This window comes from Bos indicus, chromosome 4 (assembly GCF_029378745.1).
Source record: "Bos indicus isolate NIAB-ARS_2022 breed Sahiwal x Tharparkar chromosome 4, NIAB-ARS_B.indTharparkar_mat_pri_1.0, whole genome shotgun sequence".
Taxonomy (NCBI): Eukaryota; Metazoa; Chordata; class Mammalia; order Artiodactyla; family Bovidae; genus Bos; species Bos indicus.
In genome coordinates, this window is record NC_091763.1 from 114,448,391 (window position 1) to 114,471,919 (window position 23,529).

Genomic DNA, 23,529 nt, shown 5'->3' on the forward strand with positions numbered 1-23,529 from the left:
TATGGATCTGAAGCTGGGCCTCTGCTCTTAACAATAACTATGTGGCGGTGTGTGTGTGCTCAGTTGATCAATCCCTCTGCGACCCCCATGGACTGTAGCCCGCCAGGCTCCTCTGTCCGTGGGATTGTCTCAGCAAGAATACTGGAGTGGGTTGCTGTTTCCTCCTCCAGGGGATCATCCCGACTCAGGGATTGAGCCCAGGTGTCCTGTATTGGCAGGCAGGTTCTTTACCAGAGAACTACCTGGGAAGCCCCTAACTATAAGCACCTCTCTAACAGCATCTACTCTCCTCTCCTTTTGCCCCCATGTAAATCACAAAATGATGGAAAGATAATGGATTCCTATTGTTACTGAAATCAGGGACGAAGAAACCTTATGATTTCGACATTAAAAATCTTAATGGAAAGGGGTGGGGGCCCTTTGGACAATGCCCAAAATTTGACCTGCAATGCAATAAAACCGAGGAGTAGTGAGGTGGATTTGACTTAAGACACTGGACTATTTTTCAGTAAGATAGAATGAAAATTAAGTCTCAGTAAAATTCTGAAATGTATCATGTAACTGCTTGTTAATAGTAAATATGGCTGCAGACTTTTGATGATAATTACTATGAATACATTACCTTCTGGCTAACAGGGCGTGAAATGTAGGAACTCTAAAAGGTAAAATAAAGGTAGGCCTAAAAAATTGGGCCTGGCCTAATACTGTCGACTGAACCGTTCTCATATTGGCTGAGCATGCTTATTTAAGTAATTGCCTGACTGTAAATGAACAGAAGTATTAAAGTTGGCACAAGGCACAGCATCCACATGGCACATGCTTTGTTCCCAGAGCTTTATTCCAGCAATACTCTTGGAAAAAAAGAGAAGTCACTAAATGAATAATGGAAGAACACAAGGCAGGGTGGAGGTCTTTTACATTCCTCAAATTGTCCAACATCCTATACAAAGTTCTTTCTCAACTCTGAGCTCATCATATTCCATTTTAAAAACTAATTTTACCAAAGAACAAGAGCATCCCCTCCAAATTTTCAGTTGCAAAATAAGATTCAGGTAAGAGCTAACCGTATTCCATATTAAATATTCATTTTTGCCAAAGAAAAAAAAAATCCACCCCTCACATCTTCACAGCTTCGAAATAACATCCAAGTAAGAAGAAGAAAGGGGAAAAGGGGCCAGGAAGATGAAAAAGTGAGTGAGAGAAGAGGCGACAGAAACGATGGAATGACAGGGTCACCTGAACTCAGACCCCATTCGCTGAGCCGCCTCCGGTTTTCCTATTGAACTTTCCCTATTAAGACAAGAAGACACACCCTGCTGGTGGTATTTTCACAAGTACAGATAGGGAAGCCGTGTGTGTTATTTAAAGGTACGGACCATACACATAATTTGGGGGCGACTTCCTCACGTACCGTGGCATTACAAACAATCACGACTGCATGTCACCTTGCTCTCAGCCGAGTACAGCTCGTAAGGACAAAAGGACCGACCATCCGTGCCGAGGGCCGGGCTGCGGGCTCCCCTTGGAGCCAGCTCGATTACGCCTCCGAGAGGCACCGCGGCCACCGCAGACGCGCTCCGTCGGCCCCGCGTTTCCCTCACCGGCCCCCGACGCGGCTGGACGGGCGGTGGGCGGCGGGGAACCGCGGCCTCCGGGGAGGAGACCCGGCTGTCCTCGCGCCCCGGCCCCTCCCGGCCCCCGGAGGAGGCGCGATCCAGCGGCGGGCGGTGGTGGGCGGTGGGGGGGCACTCACCTTCTTCTTCCAACTCGAATTTCTCCAGCATGCCGGCTTCCGCGGGTCCCGGGGCCGCAGCCAGCGCCGCCTGAGGAGGAGGAGGACGACACGGATCAGCATGCGCTCGGCGGCGCTCGTCCCCGGCCGCGCGGGCGGGGGCGCGCGGGGGCGGAGGGCGGGGGTGCGGGGAGACTGGGGCGCGGCGGGGCCGCGGGGGGCCGCAGGGCCGCGGTACGGCGGCGGGGCCGCGGGGGCGGGGCCGGGGGAGGGGCCGGGCAGAAGGGCCGCGGTACCGCGGAGGCGGGGCCGCAGGGGCGGGGTCGGGGGAGGGGCCGGGCAGAAGGGCCGCGGTACCGCGGAGGCGGGGCCGCAGGGGCGGGGCCGGGACGCGAGGCCCGGACGCTGGGGCCGCAGGGCCGCGGTACGGCAGCGGGGGCGGGCCGCACGGGGCGGGGCCGAGACTGCAGGGGCGGGGTTAAGGGCTGGGCCGGGAAGCGGTACAGCGGCGGGGCGCAGGGGCGGGGCTGGGGTGCAGGGGGCGGGGAAGGGGCGGGGTGGAGGGCGGGACCGGGGCCGCGGGGCCCGCAGCACAACGGCAGAGCGCGGGGGCGGGGCCTAGACCTCAGGGGCGGGGGCGGGGCCGAGACGCGGGGGGCCGCAGGGCCGTGGTACTGCTGCTGGGGCGCGGGGGCGGGCCCGGGTGGGCGGGAGTGTGTGGGTGGGGCCGGGGCCGCGGGGCCGGGGGTGGGCTCCGCTGCCCAGCCGGGCGCTCCGGCCTCGCTCAGCGCCGGATCGCCGCGAGAAGGCGGCCTCCCACGCGGCTGTCAGGACGGTGCTGGGTCGGTGGTGGCTCGGCGCAGCCCAGCTCGCGGGCCCGGCAGGGAACCGGCGGCGCGGCCCAGTCCCCCCTTTCCGTCCCAGGCCGGCCGCGGCCTGACCTGCCGCGCCCGCATCCCGAGTGGAAGGGCCCGCTCCCGCTCCTCGCCCCCTCCGGGCCCAGCGCGTTGGTGCCGACTGGCGAGAGGGAACCGTGGGAAGAGGACCCCGGGGAGCCGGGGCTGGTCCGCGCCAGGGAGGCGGGGGCGTCCCCGTCCGGCCGCCGGGGCCGCCGACCCGCCTTTCGCGGAGGCCGGTCTTCTCATCCTCTGCCCGTCCTCCCACCTCCTTGCTAACACCCGCTCACCTTACCCCCGCCACCCACGGAAGCGCGTCCCCGCAGGTTTAACCTGCGCGGGTGTGGTCTCGGCCGGCCGGGGGTGGGGCCCGAGGGGTGCGGAGCCAGGTAGGGGTGCGGTGGGCGGGGCGACGTGCCCGGGAGAGGGGGATGGAGGCTGCAAGACCCCAGGGGAGATGACATCGCAGACCCGGGCGGAGGGCGGTGTGAATGAGGGCGTGCTTGCTTGGTTTTCTTTTAAATTTTAGCCCGGCGTCCTGCATGCAGTCCATGGGGTCGCGAGGAGTCGGAGACAACAAAAAAGCCCATCCCTTTTTCCCCTGTTAAAATTTTTGTTCCCTGAAATACACGTATTTTATATGCACTGTGTTGCTGTCAGTTTTACCCGGCCATGAAACTCTTGCTTCCTCTCTTCATAGCTCGTTCTCTTCTTTGGGGAGCCAGTGCCAAAAAGTACTTACAATTCTAAATCTGGCTCTGGCCACTTCTGTTACCCTGGATCTGGGTATCTGAGACTCTCCGATCGCCAGCTCAGGTTGGCAGGCTGTGAGGCCTGGCAGCCCAGAGCTTCCTGGAAGAGCAGGGTAGCCAGATAGGCGACAGGCACCCCTCTCCTGTGTTATGGGCAATGACTGCCCCAGGTACAGGGCTCTTAGCTCACTGCAGAGTGCAAGCACCATGATAAAGAGATTAGCTCGCCAGCGCTGATTAAGGCTCCACCCCCACCCCCTCAAGGAACTTGGTTCTGTCATTATTGGAAGCCTAGCCTGGAGGAGGAAGTACTCATATCTTTATGCCTTCTTTTTGCTCTGTCATCTCAGTTGGGCCAATTTAAGTCTTTTTTTGTTTGTTTGTTTTTTTGCCACACCCTGTAGCATGTGGGATCTTAGTTCCCTGATCAGGAATTGAACCTATATCCCCTGCATTGGAAGCATGATGTCTTAACTACTGGATCCCCCTATGTCCTACCAATCTCTTAGTCTTAATCTTTGCCTTAAAAAATGTGGGGGGAGGAAAATAAAAATAATTTTGTAAAAGATGGTAAAAAAATTTCGCTGTGTCATGCTTAACAGCAAAAGACTGAATGCTTCTTCTCTTAAGTTCAGAACAAGACAAGGATGTCTGCTTTCACATTGTTCTTATTCAACATAGTACCAGAAGTTCCAGCCACTGCAATAAGGCAAGAAAAAATAAAAGACATACAAGTTGGAAAGATAAAAATAAAACCATCCCTACTTGCAGATGATATGATTGTCTGCATAGAAAGTCCCAAGGAATCTACTCATTAAAAAACCTCCCACAAAACCCCCAAAACACCAAAACTGGAACTAATAAGTTCAGCAAGGTCACAGGATATAAGATCAATACATAAAAGTCAGTCATATTTGTGCATGCTGACAATGAACATGGGGAAACTGGTATTAAAAATAATATTACTGGGACTTCCCTGGTGGCCCAGTAGCTAAGACTCTGCACCCCCAATGTAGGCAGAACTAGATCCCACATGCCACAACTCAGAGTTCACATGTCACAATTAAACACCCCACATGTTGCCACACTGGAGATTGAAGATCCCTCGTGCCACAGCTAGGACTCAGCACAGCCAAATAAATAAATATTAAAAGAAAAACCAACATTATTTATGATCACCACAAAGAAAATTAAATACTTAGGTATTCGCTTGGGAGAACATGTCACAAGATCTGTACGCTGAAAATTACAATGTGTGGATGAAAGAACACTAAAATAAGTGGAGAGGTACTTCATGTTCATGGATCGGAAAACTCAGCATAGTAAAGACATCATTTCTCCCTCCAGACTGATCTCTAGGTTGAATGCAATGTCCATCAAAATCCCAAGCAGGTTTTTCATAGACAAGACAAGCTTCTAAAATTTACACAGAAAGGCAAAGCTAAAACAGGCCTGAAGAAGAAGAATGAAGTGGGAAGAGTCACTCTATGGATATTAAAGCTTACTACAGGGTCTTCCCTAGTGGCCCAGTGGCTAAGACTCTTAGCTTCCAGTCCAGGGTGTCCCAGGTTCAATCCCTGGTCAGGGAGCTAGTCCCACATGCTGCAACCGAGTTTGCATGCCACAACTAAAGATCTCACATGCCACACAAAAATCAGAGAGCCCACGTGTGCAGCAAAGACCCAGTGCAGCCAAACAGATAAAGATAATTATTAGTAAAAAAAACAAAGCTTACTACAGTGCTACAGTAATCAAGACTGTGTGTCTGTGGGAGGGAGATAGACACAATGATCGATAGAAACAAGTAGAGAATCCAGAAATAGATCCACATAAATACTGCAAATCGATGTATGATAAAGGTGCAAAGACGATGCTGGAGCAATTGGACATCAACAGCCCAAAGCCCTAATGTGAGCCTCACACCTTGTACAAAAATGAGCTAAAATCGGATCAAGGACTTATAAATATGTAACACTATGAAACTTTTAGAAAAAAATAGGACAAAGCCTTTGGGACCTATTGATAAACATAGAGTTAGATCCGACATCAAAAGCATGAACTGTAAAATAAAAAATTAATGAATTGGCTCTCATTAAACTTTAAAATGTTTGCCCTGTGACAGAGCCTGTTGAGAGGATAAAAAGACAAGCTACAGAGTGGGAGAAAAAGATTTGTAGACCACAAAGCCAACAAATGACCAGTATTTGGATTATGTAAAGAACTCTCAAAATTCAATAGCAGAAAAAGAAAACAATCCAGTCAGAACGTGGGCAAAAGATACAAAGAGACATTTCACTGAAAAAGATGTAAGCACATGAAAGTAAGGCCAGCACATTAGCCATTAGGGAAATGCTAATCAAAACCACAATAAGCTATCACCTCACAGCTGTGAGTGTAGGGTATATATAGTGAAGTCACTCAGTCGTGTCCAACTCTGCGACCCCATGGACTGTAGCCTACCAGGCTCCTCTGTCCATGGGATTTTCCAGGCAATAGTCCTGGAGTGGACTGCTATTTCCTTCTCTAGGGGATCTTCCCAACCCAGGGATTGAACTCGGGTCTCCCGCACTGTAGACAGACGCTTTACCGTCTGAGGCACCAGGGATGGTGGTCACACCAAGTGCCAGTGAGGATTCAGAGAAACAGAATCTCTTGTGCGTTGCTGTGGGGATGCAAAATTATACCACTCTGGGAAACAATTTGGCAGTTCCTTAAGGAAATAACCTCCTAACTGTCATATGATAGATACATCAATGGCATTCTTCGGCATTTATCCTGGGGGAAACAAAACATGTTTACACAAAAACCTATGTATGCATGTTCACAACAGCATAATTTGTCACAGCCAAAACTGGACATAACAGATGTGAGTCTATAAATGTACAATGTTACATTTATACAGTGGCGTACTCAGTTCAGTTCAGTTCAGTTGCTCAGTCGTGTTCGACTCTTTGCGACCCCATGAATCGCAGCACACCAGGCCTCCCTGTCCATCACCAGCTCCCGGAGTTCACTCAGACTCATGTCCATCGAGTCGGTGATGCCATCCAGGCATCTCATCCTCTGTCATCCCCTTCTCCTCCTGCCCCCAATCCCTCCCAGCATCAGAGTCTTTTCCAACGAGTCAACTCTTCGCATGAGGTGGCCAAAGTACTGGAGTTTCAGCTTTAGCATCATTCCTTCCAAAGAACACCCAGGACTGATCTCCTTTAGAATGGACTGGTTGGAGTACTGTTCAGCAATAAAAAGCAATCAACTATTGATACATACAACCACTTGCATGAATGTCCAGGCAAGTATCTCAGTGAAAAAAAGCCAGTCCTTAAAGGCTTCCCTCGTGGCTCAGATGGTAAAAGCATCTGCCTACAACGCGGGAGACCCAGGTTTGATTCCTGGGTCGGGAAGATCCTCTGGAGAAGGCAATGGCAACCCACTCCAGTACTCTTGCCTGGAAAATCCCAAGGACAGAGGAGCGTGGTAGGCTACAGTCCATGGGGTGGATCCCAGAGAGTTGGACACGACTGAGCGACTTCACTTTCACTTTCAAAGGTTATATACTGTATGATTCCATCTATATAATGTTCTTGAAATGACAAAATGACAGAAAATGGAGAACAGATTAGTAAATGCTAGGGGTCAGGGGTCAGGGATGGGGGTGGGGGAACAGAGGTACCTGTGGCCATAAAAGTGATGATAGAACTGTTCTGATTCTTAACTGTATCAAAGTCAATAATACCCTGCTTGGGATCAATCAGTCAGTTCAGTTGTTCAGTCATGTCCGACTCTGCAACCCCATCAACTGCAGCATGCCAGGCCTCCCTGCCCATCACCAACTCCCGGAGTTTACTCAAACTCATGTCCATTAGTTGGTGATGCCATCCAACCTCTCATCCTCTGTTGTCCCATTCTCCTCCTGCCTCCAATCTTTCCCGGCATCGGGTTCTTTTCAAATGAGTCAGCTCTTCGCATCAGGTGGCCAAAGTATTAGAGTTTCAGCTTCAACATCAGTCCTTCCAATGAACATTCAGGACTGATCTCCTTTAGGATGGACTGGTTGGATCTCCTTGCAGTCCAAGGGACTCTCAAGAGTCTTCTCCAATACCACAGTTCAAAAGCATCAATTCTTTGGTGCTCAGCTTTCTTTATAGTCCAACTCTCACATCCATACATGACTACCGGAAAAACCATAGCTTTGACTAGACGGACCTTTGTTGGCAAAGTAATGTCTCTGTTTTTTAATATGCTGTCTAGGTTGGTCATAACTTTTCTTCCAAGGAGCAAGTGTCTTCTAATTTCATGGCTGCAGTCACTATCTGCAGTGATTTTGGAGCCCCCCAAAATAAAGTCTGCCACTGTTTCCACTGTTTCTCCATCTACTTGCCATGAAATGATGGGACCGGATGCCATGATCTTTGTTTTTTGAATGTTGAGCTTTAAGCCAACTTTTTCACTCTCCTCTTTCACTTTCAAGAGGCTCTTCAGTTCTTCACTTTCTGCCATAACGGTGGTGTTATCTGCATATCTGAGGTCTGCTTGTGATATCATACTGTATTTTCCCCCACAAGTCAAGCCAAGCTGATTTAGTTGTGAGGAGGAAATGACAATCGGGGTTCATTTAGAAGAAAATCTTTATTGAGGACTTCCCTGGTGGTACAGTGGATAAGAATCTGCCTGCTAATACAGGGGACATGCGTTTGATCCCTGGTCCTGGAAGATTCCACATGGCGGGGAGCAACTAAGTTCTCAAGCCCAAATTACCAAGCCCACATGCTGCGCGCAACTACGGAAGCCCGAGCACACTAGAGCCAGCAAGTCGCAGCTACTGAGCCCAAGCGCTTACAGCCTGTGCTCCACAAGAGAAGCCACTGCCATGAGAAGCCCAAGCAGCACAAGCGGAGGGCAGCCCCTGCTTGCCACGACTAGAGAAAGCGCGCACAGCAACAAAATCCCAGCGCAAACAAAACTTAAATGAATAAATAAGTATAAAAGGAAGAAAATGTTACAAAAATCTTATTGAGCCATGATTCATGTACCAGAAAATATGATTCAGTACCGGCACAGGGTTGTGCAACCATCTCTGTTGACAGCACTTTCATTATCCCAAAGGCAGACCCTGTACCCATCACTGTCTTAACCTCCTTAACCTCCACCCCCAGTCCTAGGCAACCGCTAATGTCTTTTCTGACTCTACACATTAGCCTATTCTGGACACTTCACATAAACAGAATCATATAATACGTAGTCTTTTGTCTCTGACTTCTTCCATTCAGCATAATGCATTCAAGGTTCATCCATGTTGTAAAATTTATCAACACTTAATTTCTTTTTATTGCTGAATCGTATTCCATCGAATGGATAGACTACATTTTATTTATCCATTCATTAGTTGCTGGATATTTGGGTGATAATATGAATATTACTTCTATAGACACTCATGTACCGTGGTTTGTGTGGACATACGTGTTCATTTCTGTTAGGTGTAGATCCAGGAATGGAATTTCTGGGTCATATGGCAACTCTATATTTATCATTTTGAGAAACCACCAAGCCGTTTTCCACGGTGACTGAACCTTTGTACGTTTTCACCAGGAATGTACGAAGGTTCCGATTTCTCCCGTCCTGTAGTTTCCGCAAGATGTTACACTGGGGGGCATTAGGCGAACGGCACGCAGGATTATCTGTTACAACTGCACGTGAATCCACAATGATCTCAAAATAAGTTTAATTTTAAAAAGTTTGGTGGTACCTAGTGCAGATGTCAATCACCCTGATTTTAAAAAAGTCTACATTTCAATTTCCTGCAGTCAGTTTGGCATACTTAAAAAAAAAATCCTTCACTGATATTCAGTAGGAGCGTCAGCAATTTCCCTGTAACCCTGACGAATTCTTTACTGGGAGGCTGAACTGTGCAGCCAGTGGGAGTATGCATTTCTGGATGCTGTGAACTCCGCAAAACTGGTCCTCAGACCCAGAAGTCCTGTGCCTATGACTGTTGACATGTGTGGAGCATAGAGATGGAGACAAATTAATGTGAGTCTCCTACTTTTACTGCATTTGATAGTGGGGGTACAAGAGTAGACGAAAATAAAAACGTCTCTATCGAATATGCGAGTGAGGCTGAATTTATTTCCACAGGTTATTTTTTCACTTTGTAAGACATCTCATGCTTTCTTCCTTCGAAAGGCATGCAGTCAGAGGATACCAGAAGGAGGCAGATGACTCTGTTTTATGACACACAAGGTCAATTTCAGGGACATGAAGGCCCGAGATGCTTTTCAGATGTGCACGGACACATCGACAGGCTGAAATGAGTGATGGATGGGTTAGGACAGACCATCTGAAGTTGGTGGTCGTCGGCTGCCCTTTCAACGGTGATGTTTTCTTAAAGTCTCAACAGACTTACACGCCAGACTTAATTTTAGCTATTTCAGGCTGGCGGGAAAGCCAGGGGTGGAGGAGAGTAGAGAGGGAGGGCTTGGGCCATGTCGTGCATGCAAAAAAAAAGGGGCTTGGACTGATGCGACCCCATACCTGGCGCCTCTCATCCTTGAGAGGTGCCGGATTTCCCTCCCTAGACCTCATGTAGATTTTCGGTATTTCTACGTTATACCATCCACTTCTGCAGCCAGTCTGGGCTTACTGGACTTCAGTGTGATGGCAGGGAACGGAGGTGAACTTTTCTGAAAGAATGCCCGAGAAACATGGAGCCCTTACAAGTGTGACTCTTTGGTTGCTACAAAATGCTAAGTTATTAAGGACCGTCTTGCATAACTGCGCCCAGTGTTTTGAATGATTGTCGGAAGGGCAAACGCCAGCCTGGAAACTTAATCATTAAACAACAGCCAAAAAAGCTTTCCTGTACGCAATGAGGTCGGATGTGAGTTCACTTTGCCTTAAAAAAAAAAAAAAAAAAATCCTAAATAGCTACTACAAGAAATCAATCAGCCTTAAATACTGGATAAGGAGCTCTTGAATAATTTAGCAGCTTCGATGTTTCTCCCCTGCTGTCTTCCGTGAGCTCTGCTTTTCTGCAAAGACGTCCTCCGGGTGGAAGCAAAGGGGGGATGGGCAGCTCCCACCAGTGCGGGCAGGAGATGTGCCTGCACCCCCTTCTACTTCCCACTCTGCACTCCCAAGCCAGGCCCCACCCCGACTCCTGTGCTGCTGGCCTTCAAGCCTCAGCCACAAGCCCTCAGTTCTCCTGAGCTCCAGACCGCCTCCTGTCATCTGCATTTTAATCTTCTATAGGCAGTTCACACTCATCCATCTCAAACGGTCCCTGGGGCCTCTCACTCTGTCTCTGCATCCTTGGAGGCGGTCCCAGGTGTCTCTGTCTCCATCACACTCCTTAGCGAGCCTGGTTCTTGGAACAGCTCTGGTTTCTCCCATCTCATCCTTTTCTAGTCCATTCCCTACCCTGGAGCCAGGGCTCCTTTTAAACACACAGTTGTTCTTGTAACTCTCTTTAGAACCACCCAGTGACTCTCAGGACCCTTTAGGGATGTCATGCAACTCCCCAGCCCTGAGCAGGACCTGGTCATTTTATTTCTTCACCTTCTCTGGCCAAGCTCCTCTGCGTCCCCTACACTGGAGCCCCGAGGCTTGAATATTCTGCCCCCCTTTCCTACTTCTGCCACTGGGCTAGCTCCTACTCACTCCTTTATGAGTCTTGATGATGAGAAAAACTTTTTAGTCATATTAAGAACTAGTCAAGGAAAAAAAAAAGATGCTAAAAGTATATACTTTTTGGATCTTCCTTGGTGGTGCAGTGGCTAAGACTCCACACTCCCAATGCAGAGGGCTGGGGTTCGATCCCTGGTCAAGGAACTAGATCCCACATGCTGCAACTAAGACCCGGTGCAGTCAAATAAATAAGTATTAAAAAATGAAAACAGTGGTCTAGTGCTTAGGAGACTCTGTGCTTTCCCTACCTGGGCCCAGGGTTTGATCCCTTGTCGCGGAACTAATAAGAACCTGCAAGGTGTGGCTGCTGCTGCTGCTGCTGCTAAGTTGCTTCAGTCGTGTCCGACTCTGTGCGACCCCATAGACGGCAGTCCACCAGGCTCCACCATCCCTGGGATTCTCCAGGCAAGAACACTGGAGTGGGTTGCCATCGGACATGACTGAGCAAGGTGTGGGGCAGGGCCAAAATACATACATACATACATATATATATATATATATGTATTTATATCATATATATATATCAACTCTCATATTCCTCAGAGGTTTTATCATTTGGTTCTATTTTTCTCTAGGATCTTAATTTAAGAAAATTTCCATTAGGAATTTTTATTTGAAAAAAAGCGATCTAAAATAAATTCAAGGTTTGCCTATTAAAAAAAAAGAACGAGTCTTAAGAAAGCAGCTCAGGTTTCACCAGGAAGCCTTTCTTGATTCTTGACCTTTTCTAACAGCTCACCTGGTAAATTTCTTCTTTGAACCCACAGGCTTCTATAAGGCACGTAGCGTGGGACTGGGATTCACTTTTCTGTCCTCCCCTAAAGCCCATAAACTCTTTGAAGGGGAAAAACAATCCTGTTTGATTATACTGCCTGTGCCTGACACATAGTAGGCATTGCAAAAATACTTGGGTGAAATGAATTGTTTGTTATTAGCAAACCAATTGAAAACACAGTGGGTGAGCAGATGATTTTAGTAGCATAAATGGGCTCAGAGGTGATTTACTTCCACTCACTCCTGCTTCTCCTGGACCTCATTTCTGTTTAGAAATAATTACACCCACTTCCCCTTGAGCATCGGAGCTGGTATTTTGTGGAAAAGAAAGTGACTGTGCTAAGAAACAGGAGCAGCGTTTTATTTTAATAGACTTTGTCTGAGGACTAGAGGTTGTGGACTGCACACCCTGGTTTGGATACCGCTGCCAGCTCTTACCATCTCTCTATAATTTTAGTTTCTGTTGAGTAAGAACAATTGATTTTTTTAAGTGCTATAGAAATTTGATAAAAACTGAAACTACTTAACTATTAAAAACTGAGTAAAAACTCAAATTATTTATATCTTAAAATATAAGATATTTACTTATAAAATAAATATAAAAACTGATAGAGTAAATAAAAAATAAAAACTGATATATAAAATAAAAACTAATACAAACTGAAACTATTTATATCTTAAAATATAAGATATTTAACACCATAACTACTCATCCTTCTGATCGATTTTAATCATTATATTTGGGAGAAAGGTTTTTTCCCTTTTGACAGTTTTCTAAATAACAACTTCAGATAGTATAAAGTTAGTTCCTTCCTAACATTTATTTATGATTTCCTTTAAAGAGCATTTATTCCACAGAATCGTTTCAGAGAGTATGGTAACCAATTTCTACAGTTCAACAAGTCAGCTCAAAACTGTTTCAAAGGAGGTATCATTAAATAAGAGATAAAGAGGGACTTCCTGGCGGTCCAGGGGCTAAGAGTCCGCACTCTCAGTACAGACGACCCGGGTTGGAATCATGGTCAGGGAACTAGACCCCTATGTCGCCGTGAAGACCCCATATGGTGCAAGTAAGACCTGGTGCAGCCAAATAAATAAATAAAAGGAAATATTTAACAACAACAAAAAAATAAGAGATGAAGAAAAGGGACTAAACCAAAAAAAAAAAAGAAATCCCTTTTGTCTGGCTTCTGTTAAATTTTCTTCTAACTTCCAAAAAATAGACAATGTTAAGATTTTGAAGATAGTCATTCAGCAAGTATTTACCATCTGCTATATGCCAAGAACCACAAAAGGTAAGTCAGTTAAATATCTGGTGTGAGGAGAAATTCACATCAAAGATATGAATTAAGAACCCTAAACATATATAAGTTTAATCTGTTTACACTTCAAATTCTGGATCTGTGGAACTCATTACTCAGGGTCTAGAATATGTATTTCTTTCTCCTTTCACAAAGAAATCCAAAAAAATTTTTTTTTTTTTGATAGTTGAAATCTTATCAAGTTTGTGTTTAACAGGACTTACTGGGGAACTAAACACCTTCTATTACTTTGACAACTCTTATTATCCCATAATATCCCATAATTAGCAAATTAAAAAAATAAGTATCGCTCAGCCAGTTCAATTAACCTTTCAGTTCTTACTGCATCAAGCCATAAACTTTGACATCTCTATTTCAAAACAAATAGAAATTTATATTCCTCTTATAAAGCAATCCCTCAAATGATATAAAGTCTTTCTTCACTGTTCTCTACTCTCTCCCCTAGACTATTAAGCCTTCTGAGAACAGACTACTGTTCATCATTTTTCCAGCTCGTTGTATCCCCTTTTTATGGAAGCTCTGGCCAGAAACTGGTGGAAAGCTTCAGAAGTGACTGCGACTGCTTCCATTTTTGTTCCGTCTTGGTGTGTGTTAAGAGACCGAAACGAAAGTTAGGCGGACCTGTTCATGCCCTGCCGCGCCCTCTCCGCTTGACCCCGGGGGATTCTGTGCTCTGTTTCTCTGTCTTTGGTGCTATGTAGCTGAGGAGCAGGAACTGGGGACACAGAGCCGACTAAACACGCGTGTGGGACCTCAGTGTGTCAACCTCCGGAGAAAGAATCTACATCTCTTTTACTGTGATATAACTTACCTATGGTAAACTGCATCCACTTGCAACTGTGCCAGCTACAGTCAAGACACAACACATTTTTCTTACCCCCACCAAAGTTTCCCCGTGCTCCTTTGTGGTTCATCCCTGTTTTTGTCCACAGTTTCAGGCAACTACTGATCTACTTTTTGTTACTGTAGGTATTTTCTAGAGTTTTATATACATGGAATCATACAGTATACACTCTTTTGCACTGGCTTATTTCACTTAGCGTGATGATTCTGAGATTCATTCACGCTGTTCAGTGCATCAGTAGTTTGTTCTTTTTAACTGCCGAGTAGTATTCCATTGTATGTACGGATGTGCCATATTTTGCATCACCATTCACTTGTTTGATGGACATTTGAGAAATTTCTAAATTTTTACCATTGTGAATAAAAACGCTCTGAAGATACATGGTCTAGTCTTTGTGTGGACACATTTTCATGTCTCTTGAATTAACAGCAAAGAGTAGAATGACTGGGCATATGGTTAGCCTTAAAATATTTCTAATTTTCAGTTATTCTAGTGGGTGTGTAATGGTTTCTTACATTGCGGTTTTAATTTGCATTTCCTTGAGGACTACTTATATATTGTTGATTGGGCATTCATAGGTCTTCTTTTGTGAAGTGACTATACAAATCTTTTGCCCATTTTTTAAATTGGATTTTTTGGGTCCATGTTGGGTTGTATGAATGTGGCATAGAGACTCTTTTTTGCATAGTACATCTGTTGAATTATATTATGACTGTTCATGCAATACTTGCCTCAATAACTTCACTCAGATAATAAAAAATAATGGCATAATGATAGTTTAAAGCTGGTTCAATTATATGATTTTACAAGCTTATTTACTCAGAGTGAAAACAGGAGACTATTAAGAACAGATAAAAAGATAACATGTGTCACAGTGCTTAATGTTTCTGGAACTGTTGGAAAGACCCTGGTCCTTCCTCCCCTTGAGTGTGAACTGGACCTAGCGGCTTGCTTCTCACAGAACACAGCAAGGCGATGTTCCATGATTAGGCTGCATGAGACTGTGGCTTCTCCTGTTAGTAGACTCGCTCCTTCCCCGGCAAGCCTTCAGATGACATTTCAGCCCTGGCTGACGTCTTGACTGAAGTTTCATAAAAGACCTGGAGGCAGTTGACCCAACTAAGCTGCGCCTGAACTTCTGACCCACAGAAAGTGCGAGAGCATAAACACATGCTCTAAGCTGATTAATCGGTGGTAATTCGTTATGCACCAACAGATGATGCAACAAGTTTTAAAAAATAAAGTGAGAATTCAAGTTCTTTGTCAGATACATGTTTTGTGGACATTTCATTCCATTCTGTGGCTTGTGTTTTCATATTCCTACCATATTTTTCAAAGAGCAAAATTTAAAATTTTGATGAGATCCAATCCATCCTTTTATGACTCATGCTTTTCATGTCCTGTTTAAGAAATCTTTGCCTCCTCCAACACTGTGACGATTTTCTGTAGTGTTTCCTCCTAGAGACTTTACATCTTTTTTTTTGAAACTTTACATTTTGACTTTCACATTAGGTCAATGATCTGTTTTAGTTTAATTTTGTATTATGATGTGTGGTAAGGTTAAATTCTTTTTTCCCATACTGATCTCCAGTTGTTCCACAATGCTTACTAAAAAGACTTTATTTTCCCCACTGAACTGCCTTAGCACCTTTATCTAAAATCAGCTAACCATATCACAGTAGCCAAGACATGGAAACCATATAAATTGTCCATCAACATAAGAAAGGATGAAGATGTAGTATACACACACACACACACATATATACACATATATACACCATGGAATACTTCTCAGTCACGGGCTTCCTCAGTGGCTCAGCGGTAAAGAATCTGACTGCAATGCAGGAGATGCTGGAGACACGGGTTTGATCCCTGGGGTTGGGAAGATCCCCGGAGGAGGGCATGGCAACCCATTCCACTATTCTTGCTTGGAGAATGTCATGGACAGAGGAGCCTGACAGGCTATGGTTCATGGAGTCACAAAGAGTCGGACACGACTGAAGCGACTGAGCATGCATGCATGCACTTCTCAGCCATAAAAAAGAATGAAACTCTGCCATTTGCAGCAAACATGGATGGACCTAGGGATTATCATACTAAGTGAAATAAGCCAGAGAAAGATAAATATCATACGACAATCGCTTGTACATGAAATCTAAAATACAACACAAATGAACCTATCTATGAAACAGAAATAGACTCATACGCGTAGAGAACAGACCATGGTTTCCAGGGGGAGGGGAGAGGAGGCAGGGAAGGATTGGGAGTTTGGGACTAACGGACGCCAACTATTATACATAGCGTGGAGAAACAACAAGGTCCATGAGAGCACATGGAACTCTACTCAATATCCTGTGATAAACCATAGTGGAAAAGAATATGAAAAGGAGTGTATAAATATATATAAGTGAATGACTTTGCCGTACAGCAGAACACATTGTAAATTGTTATTATTTGTAAAGTGTATTATTCATACACTCTGATTCTTACCTAAATGTATCATCTTATGTTTCTTTATTCAAAAAAGACATTTCTGTTATTCTGCATGACGTTATGTATGTAACCTATACATGTATACGTGTAAGATTTAAGTATTACATAGGTAATGACATGCATGCAGATATATGTGTATACATATGAATGTGTGTGTTCCCCAGCTTAGCCTCAATTGCTGGCAGTGTGTGCTGGACTGTACTAAACTGCAGTGGATACTGCTGCTTGCCTACTTGGCGTCCATTCGTCTCCTACCACCTTCCTTTCCAGAACACCCCACTAATTTTGTCACAGTGTATACCACTTCCTTATGCGAATCATGATGGTGACTCAATCCCGGGCTAAAGGAAAGGACTTAAGGTTGGAGAGGCCAGCGCCCACATGCACGTGTTCATGTCCCCATCCACCCCTATACCTGCCACAGACAGCCTGGAACCCTGACTGCTACTGAGGACCAGTCTTCAGAGAAAGCCAGTGCTGGGATAAAGTGCTTCGGTCCTTGGCGACATCACTGAGCTGGCCTGTGTCCCACCTTGCCTGGGGCCTGTCCTACCTCTGGATCTGTAATACGAGGCAATAGATGTCTTTGTCCTCCAACTCAGTCTGAGTTGGAATATTCTGTTCCTTTGCAGCCAGAACATTCTAGGTGATATTTGGTTATTATATGAGATACAGGCCCTCCCTGCCCTCAGGAGATGATATTCTAATTCAGTAAAGATCATGTCTAATTGTTCACTGTACATTTCTGCATATGTAACAGTGTAAAAACCTTACAGAGTACTTAAAAAAAAGACTTTAGCAACTGCTTAGTGGACACAAATACTAAGAAGGAAGGAAATACTTGAGAGGCAGTCTTCCTAAAGCGATGCTATTTGCGAGGGGGCACGCCATGCGGCATGTGGGATCTGAGATCTACCTTAGTTCCCCAACTAGGAGTCGAACGCAGGCACCCTGCATCGCAAACTCAGTACCTTAGCCACTGGGTCACCAGGGAAGTCCCTAAAGAGATGCATTGAGGTGGATGTTGATGGAAGCAGGGAAAGGAGAGCATCTCAGAGAATGCCGAGGCAGAGCACAAGCACCCTGAAGGGAAAGACACCTGCAGGCCACAGCAGGCCAACGGTATTTAGTGCAGTAGAGTGTTTTAACTTTTTAGCAGGGGCTTCCCTGTTGCTCAGATGGTAAAGAATCTGCCTGCAGTGCAGGAGACCCGGGTTTGATCCCTGGGCTGGGAAGATCCCCTGGAGGAGGGCATGGCAACCCACACCACTATTCTTGCCCGGAGAATCCCATGGACAGAGGAGCCTGGCAGGCTACAGTCCACGGGGTCGCAAAAGAGTCGGACACAATTGAGCAACTAACATTTTCACTTTCACAGATGATTTACAATGTTGGGTCGGTTTCAGGTATACAGCAAAGTGATTTAGTTGTACACACACACACACACACACATATATAGGTTCTTCTTTAGATTCTTTTCTATTGTAAGTTATTACAAGACATGGTGTTTAGTTCCCCGTACTGTATAGGAGGTCTTTGTAGAGGGTGGGGTGTCCTTGCAGAGAAGTTAAAGAAAGATCAGGAGAGACCATGAGAAGCTAAGGGGTGGAATCAGATTTTAAATGTAGGCTCTAAGGAGTGAATGTCAATCTCCTTAAACTGTTCTTGGTGCTATGAAAAGATTTTAATATCTGCGTGGAGTGGAGAGGGTTGGATGGGGGAGGAGGAACCAGCAGGAACATTTCAGATGTTTGTACAATGAAGAAATTCAGCAAGTCTGAGGAGTAGCACAGAGATAAAAATAGTTTGGGCTTGGTATTTCAGTGGATAGGGAATAAATAGAAAAGAGACTAGAATATCGGGGGAAATTGGCAGGATGAGCCTATTTGAGGTAAGAAGCAGGGAAAATGCTGGGATGAAGCTGTTAAACTTCAGATGTTGATTGCCTGGCCAAGAAGCGCCTTTCAGGATGTGAGTAGGGTAGCTGTGGGTATGTGGCTCTGCAGGAAAGGAGGAGTGGGTGGTTTAATTCATCAGCTGTGTGCCCCAAAGCACAGCTCTGGTGCCATTTTTGTGATTTCTGTCGTGTCCCCATACAAACTATACATTATTTATGCTTGGCTGCGTGGCATGTAGCCTCTTAGTACCTGGACCAGGGTTCGAACCTGAACTCCCTGCACCGGAAGCATCTTAACCACTGGACCGCCAGGGAAGCCCCTGGACAATTATTTAAACTGACTTAAAAAAAGCCAGCCAAAATTCCATGAAGCCCTGGTTTGGATATTCTCGGTATTTCCCGCGGCCCCCTCCCCCACCCCCGATTCACAAATATATTGCTGTGAAAACTGTTCACTCTCATACTGCCCTGAACTCATCTGGCGTAACACAGCGGCTCCCCCTGCGCTTTGGGAAAACTGGTCCAGGCGGGCAAGGAGTTGGTACGGAGAGCCGGAAACCCAGGGCTGGTGTTCACAGCTCAAAGGGAGAAGACTTTCAGTGGGGGATATGAGGTCCTCTTACTGAACCGATAAGAGGAATCAGGAGTATCAAAAAGAAGCAGCTCCTGGGAACAGCCCCACAAGTACATCTATTCCACCTGGGACAGGCCAAAGCAGGTGTTGAGAATGCAAGCCTTTTTTTTTCTTTTTCCTCTCTTTTTCAATATTATTGAATGTGAGATAAGGATGCAAGTCTAAACTAGAGGTTTTAAAATGGTGAACTGTGACCCATTCATGACTCGTGAAGACAGTTTAAGGGTCAGGACTACATTAGTTTAACATGAAATAACATAGAAATCTCACTTTGCATTGCAGGCTGGTGAGGGTAGTTATCATTTCAAGAAATCTGTCTTAATTATCTATATGTATGTGAGTACTGGGCCAAGATTTTCAATCGTAGTTTCCAGGTGGCGCTACTGATAAAGAACCCGCCTGGCAATGCAGGAGACGTAGGAGATGAGGGTTCGATCCCTGGGTAGGGAAGACCCCCTGGAGGAGGGCATGGCAACCCACTCCAGTATTCTTGTCTGGAGAATCCCATGGACAAGGGGGCCTGGCGGGCTACAGTCCACAGGATCACAGAGAGTCAGACACGACTAAAGGGACTTTACATGTATGCATGCATGGTCATAGACTAGATAATGAAAAAGGATGCTTATACCTCCTGACAGCCCTTGTTTGAAAGATTTAGTGATATGGATGGGAGTGTAGTTACAGGAAATGTTAAGTTTGTCACCAACAATGACGAAGAAGCTCTATACAGTCAGCAAAAACAAGACCGGGAGCTGACTATGGCTTGGATCATGAATTCCTTTATCGCCAAATTCAGACTTAAATTGAAGAAAGTAGGGAAAACCACTAGACCATTCAAGTATGACCTAAACCAAATTCCTTATGATTATATAGTGGAAGTGACAAATATATTCAAGGGATTATTCTGATAGAGTGCCTGAAGAACTATGGACGGAGGTTCATGACATTGTACAGGAGACAGTGATCAGGACCATCCCCAAGAAAAAGACATGCAAAAAGGCAAAATGGCTATCTGAGGAGGCCTTACAAATAGCTGAGAATAGAAGAGAAGCAAAAGGCAACGTAGAAAAGGAAAGATATACCCACTTGAATGCGGAGTTCCAAAGAATAGCAAGGAGAGATAAGAAAGCCTTCCTCAGTGATCAGTGAAAAGAAATAGAGGAAAATAATAGAATGGGAATGACTAGAGATCATTTCAAGAAAATTAGAGATACCAAGGGAATATTTCATGCAAAGACGGGCTCAATAAAGGACAGAAATGGTAGAGGGACCTAACAGAAGCAGAAGATATTAAGAAGAGGTGGCAAGAATACACAGAAGAACTGTACAAAAAAGATCTTCACGACCCAGATAATCACAATGGTGTGATCACTCACCTAGAGCCAGACATCCTGGAATGCGAAGTCAAGTGAGCCTTAGAAAGCATCACTACAAACAAAGCTAGTGGAGGTGATGGAATTCCAATTGAGCTATTTCAAACCCTGAAAGATGATGCTGTGAAATTGCTGCACTCAATATGCCAGCACATTTGGAAAACTCAGCAGTGGCCACAGGACTGGAAAAGATCAGTTTTCATTCCAATCCCAAAGAAAGGCAATGCCAAAGAATGCTCAAACTACCGCACAGTTGCACTCATCTCACACACTAGCAAAGTAATGCTCAAGATTCTCCAAGCGAGACTTCAACAGTACATGAACCATGAACTTCCAGATATTCAAGCTGGATTTAGAAAAGGCAGAGGAACCAGAGATCAAATTGCCAACATCCATTGGATCATCAAAAAAGCAAAACAGGTCCAGAAAAAATCTACTTCTGCTTTATTGATTATGCCAAACCCTTTGACTGTGTGGATCACAACAAACTGTGGAAAATTCTTAGAGATGGGAATACCAGACCACTTGACCTGCCTCCAGAGAAATCTGTATGCAGGTCAAGAAGCAACAGTTAGAACTGGACATGGAACAACAGATGGTTCCAAATAGGAAAAGGAGTACATCAAGGCTGTTTATTCTCACCCTGCTTATTTAACTTATATGCAGAGTACATCATGAGAAACGCCGGGCTGGAGGAAGCACAAGCTGGAATCAAGATTGCTGGGAGAAATATCAATAACCTAAGATATGCAGATGACACTACCCTTATGGCAGAAAGTGAAGTACTAAAGAGCCTCTTGATGAAAGTGAAAGAGGAGAGTGAAAAAGTTGGCTTAAAGCTCAACATTCAGAAAACTAAGATCATGGCATCCGGTCCCATCATTTCATGGTAAGTAGATGGGGAAACAATGGAAACAGTGACAGACTATTTTTTTGGGCTCCAAAATCACTGCAGATGGTGACTGCAGCCATGAAATTAAAAGACGCTTACTCCTTGGAAGGAAAATTATGACCAACCTAGATAGCATATTAAAAAGCAGAGACATTCCTTTGCCAACAAACGTCCGTCTAGTCAAAGATACGGTTTTTCCAGTGGTCATGTATGGATGTGAGAGTTGGACTATAAAGAAAGCTGAGCACTGAAGAATTGATGCTTTTGAACTGTGGTGTTGGAGAAGACTCTTGAGAGTCCCTTGGACAGCAAGGTGATCCAACCAGGTCATCCTAAAGGAAATCAGTCCAGAATATTCATTGGAAGGACTTATGTTGAAGCTGTAACTCCAATACTTGGGCCACCTGATGTGAAGAGCTGACTCCTTGGAAAAGACCCTGATGCTGGGAAAGACTGAAGGCGGGAGGAGAAGGGGACGACAGAAGATGAGATAGTTGGATGGCATCGCTGACTCAATGGACATGAGTTTGAGTGAACTCCGGGAGTTGGTGATGGACAGGGAGGCCTGGCATGCTGCAGTCCATGGGGTTGCAAGGAGTCAGACCTGACTGAGCAACTGAACTGAATTGAACTGAACAATGGTCAAATTTCCTTCCACCCAAGAGAAAAGTGGGCAGTGTTGGGAAGAACTAGAGGAAAAATGCTTTCAACTCATTCATTTTTAAGTTGAAAGTAATACAGTAAAAGTAATACAGAAACCCTAAAAAGAAAGTAAAATTCAAAGTGTTAGTCACTCAGTTGTGTCCGATTCTTTGTGATCCCATTGACTGTAGCCCACCAGGCTCCTCTGTCCATGAGATTCTCCAGGCAAGAGTCCTGGAGTGGGCTGACATGCCCTCCTCCAGGGGATCTTCCCAACCCTGGGACTGAACCTGGGTCTCCTGCATTGCAGGAGGATTCTCTACCATCTGAGCCCTCAGGGAAGCCCACAGATAACCTAGTGCACACCAAACTGCCTTGAGATGCTGGTTGGTGCTTTTCAAAGGTATATTCAGGTAGCTAGATCTGCATATCTGGAAGGAAATGCAGACAGACAGACACTAGTAAAGTATAATGACTACTTGGTACTTCTAATTTCCCCCCTGAACATCAAGAACTTAAGAGTGGTAATGGTTCACTATTTTCCTGCTGGGAAGTGGGTGGTTGAGAGAATGTTCTCTCTAGGGGATGGTTTGTATGTTAAGATTAGGACCAGAACTGGGGATGAGGTTATGCTATTTCAAATCCTGAAAGATGACCCTGTGAAAGTGCTGAACTCAATATGCCAGCACATTTGGAAAACTCAGCAGTGGCCACAGGACTGGAAAAGGTCAGTTTTCATTCCAATCCCAAAGAAAGGCAACGCCAAAGAATGCTCAAACTACCACACAATTGCACTCATCTCACACTCTAGTAAAGAAATGCTCAAAAGTCTCCAAGCCAGGCTTCAGCAATATGTGAACCGTGAACTTCCAGATGTTCAAGCTGGATTTAGAAAAGGCAAAGGAACAAGAGATCAAATTGCCAACATCTGCTGGATCATCGAAAAAGCAAGAGAGTTCCAGAAAAACATCTAATTCTGCTTTATTGACTATGCCAAAGCCTTTGACTGTGTGGATCACAATAAACTGTGGAAAATTCTGAAAGAGATGGGAATACCAGACCACCTGACCTGCCTCTTGAGAAACCTGTATGCAGGTCAGGAAGCAGCAGTTAGAGCTGGACATGAACAACAGATTGATTCCAAATCAGGAAAGGAGTATGTCAAGGCTGTATATTGTCACCCTGCTTATTTAACTTATATGCAGAGTACATCACGAGAAATGCTGGGCTGGAGGAAGCACAAGCTGGAATCAAGATTGCCGGGAGAAATATCAATAACCTCAGATATGCAGATGACACCACTCTTATGGCAGAAATTGAAGAAGAACTAAAGAGCTTCTTGATGAAAGTGAAAGAGCAGAGTGAAAAAGTTGGCTTAAAGCTCAACATTCAGAAAACAAAGATCATGGCATCTGGTCCCATCACTTCATGGCAGATAGATGGGGAAACACTGGCTGACCTTATTTTTCTGGGCTCCAAAATCACTGCAGATGGCGACTGCAGCCATGAAATTAAAAGACGCTTACTCCTTGGAAGGAAAGTTATGATCAACCTAGATAGCATATTAAAAAGCAGAGACATTCCTTTTCCAACAA

At 45.3% G+C, this 23,529-nt stretch overlaps 1 protein-coding gene across 9 annotated transcripts in view; it reads right to left on the bottom strand.

Annotated features, from left to right (window-relative positions):
* PRKAG2 (protein kinase AMP-activated non-catalytic subunit gamma 2) overlaps nt 1–23,529 on the bottom strand; it is a 300,390-nt gene that overhangs the window by 57,096 nt on the left and 219,765 nt on the right. For 6 of the 9 annotated variants that reach the window (XM_070788448.1, XM_070788446.1, XM_070788445.1 and 3 more), the window contains one exon: nt 1,754–1,823. In XM_070788448.1, coding sequence (XP_070644549.1) covers nt 1,754–1,823 — 70 coding nt within the window. Of the gene's footprint in view, nt 1–1,753; nt 1,928–2,918; nt 3,108–23,529 lie in introns of those variants that run through there. The other 3 variants (XM_070788450.1, XM_070788449.1, XM_019959359.2) reach the window with 2 other exon arrangements.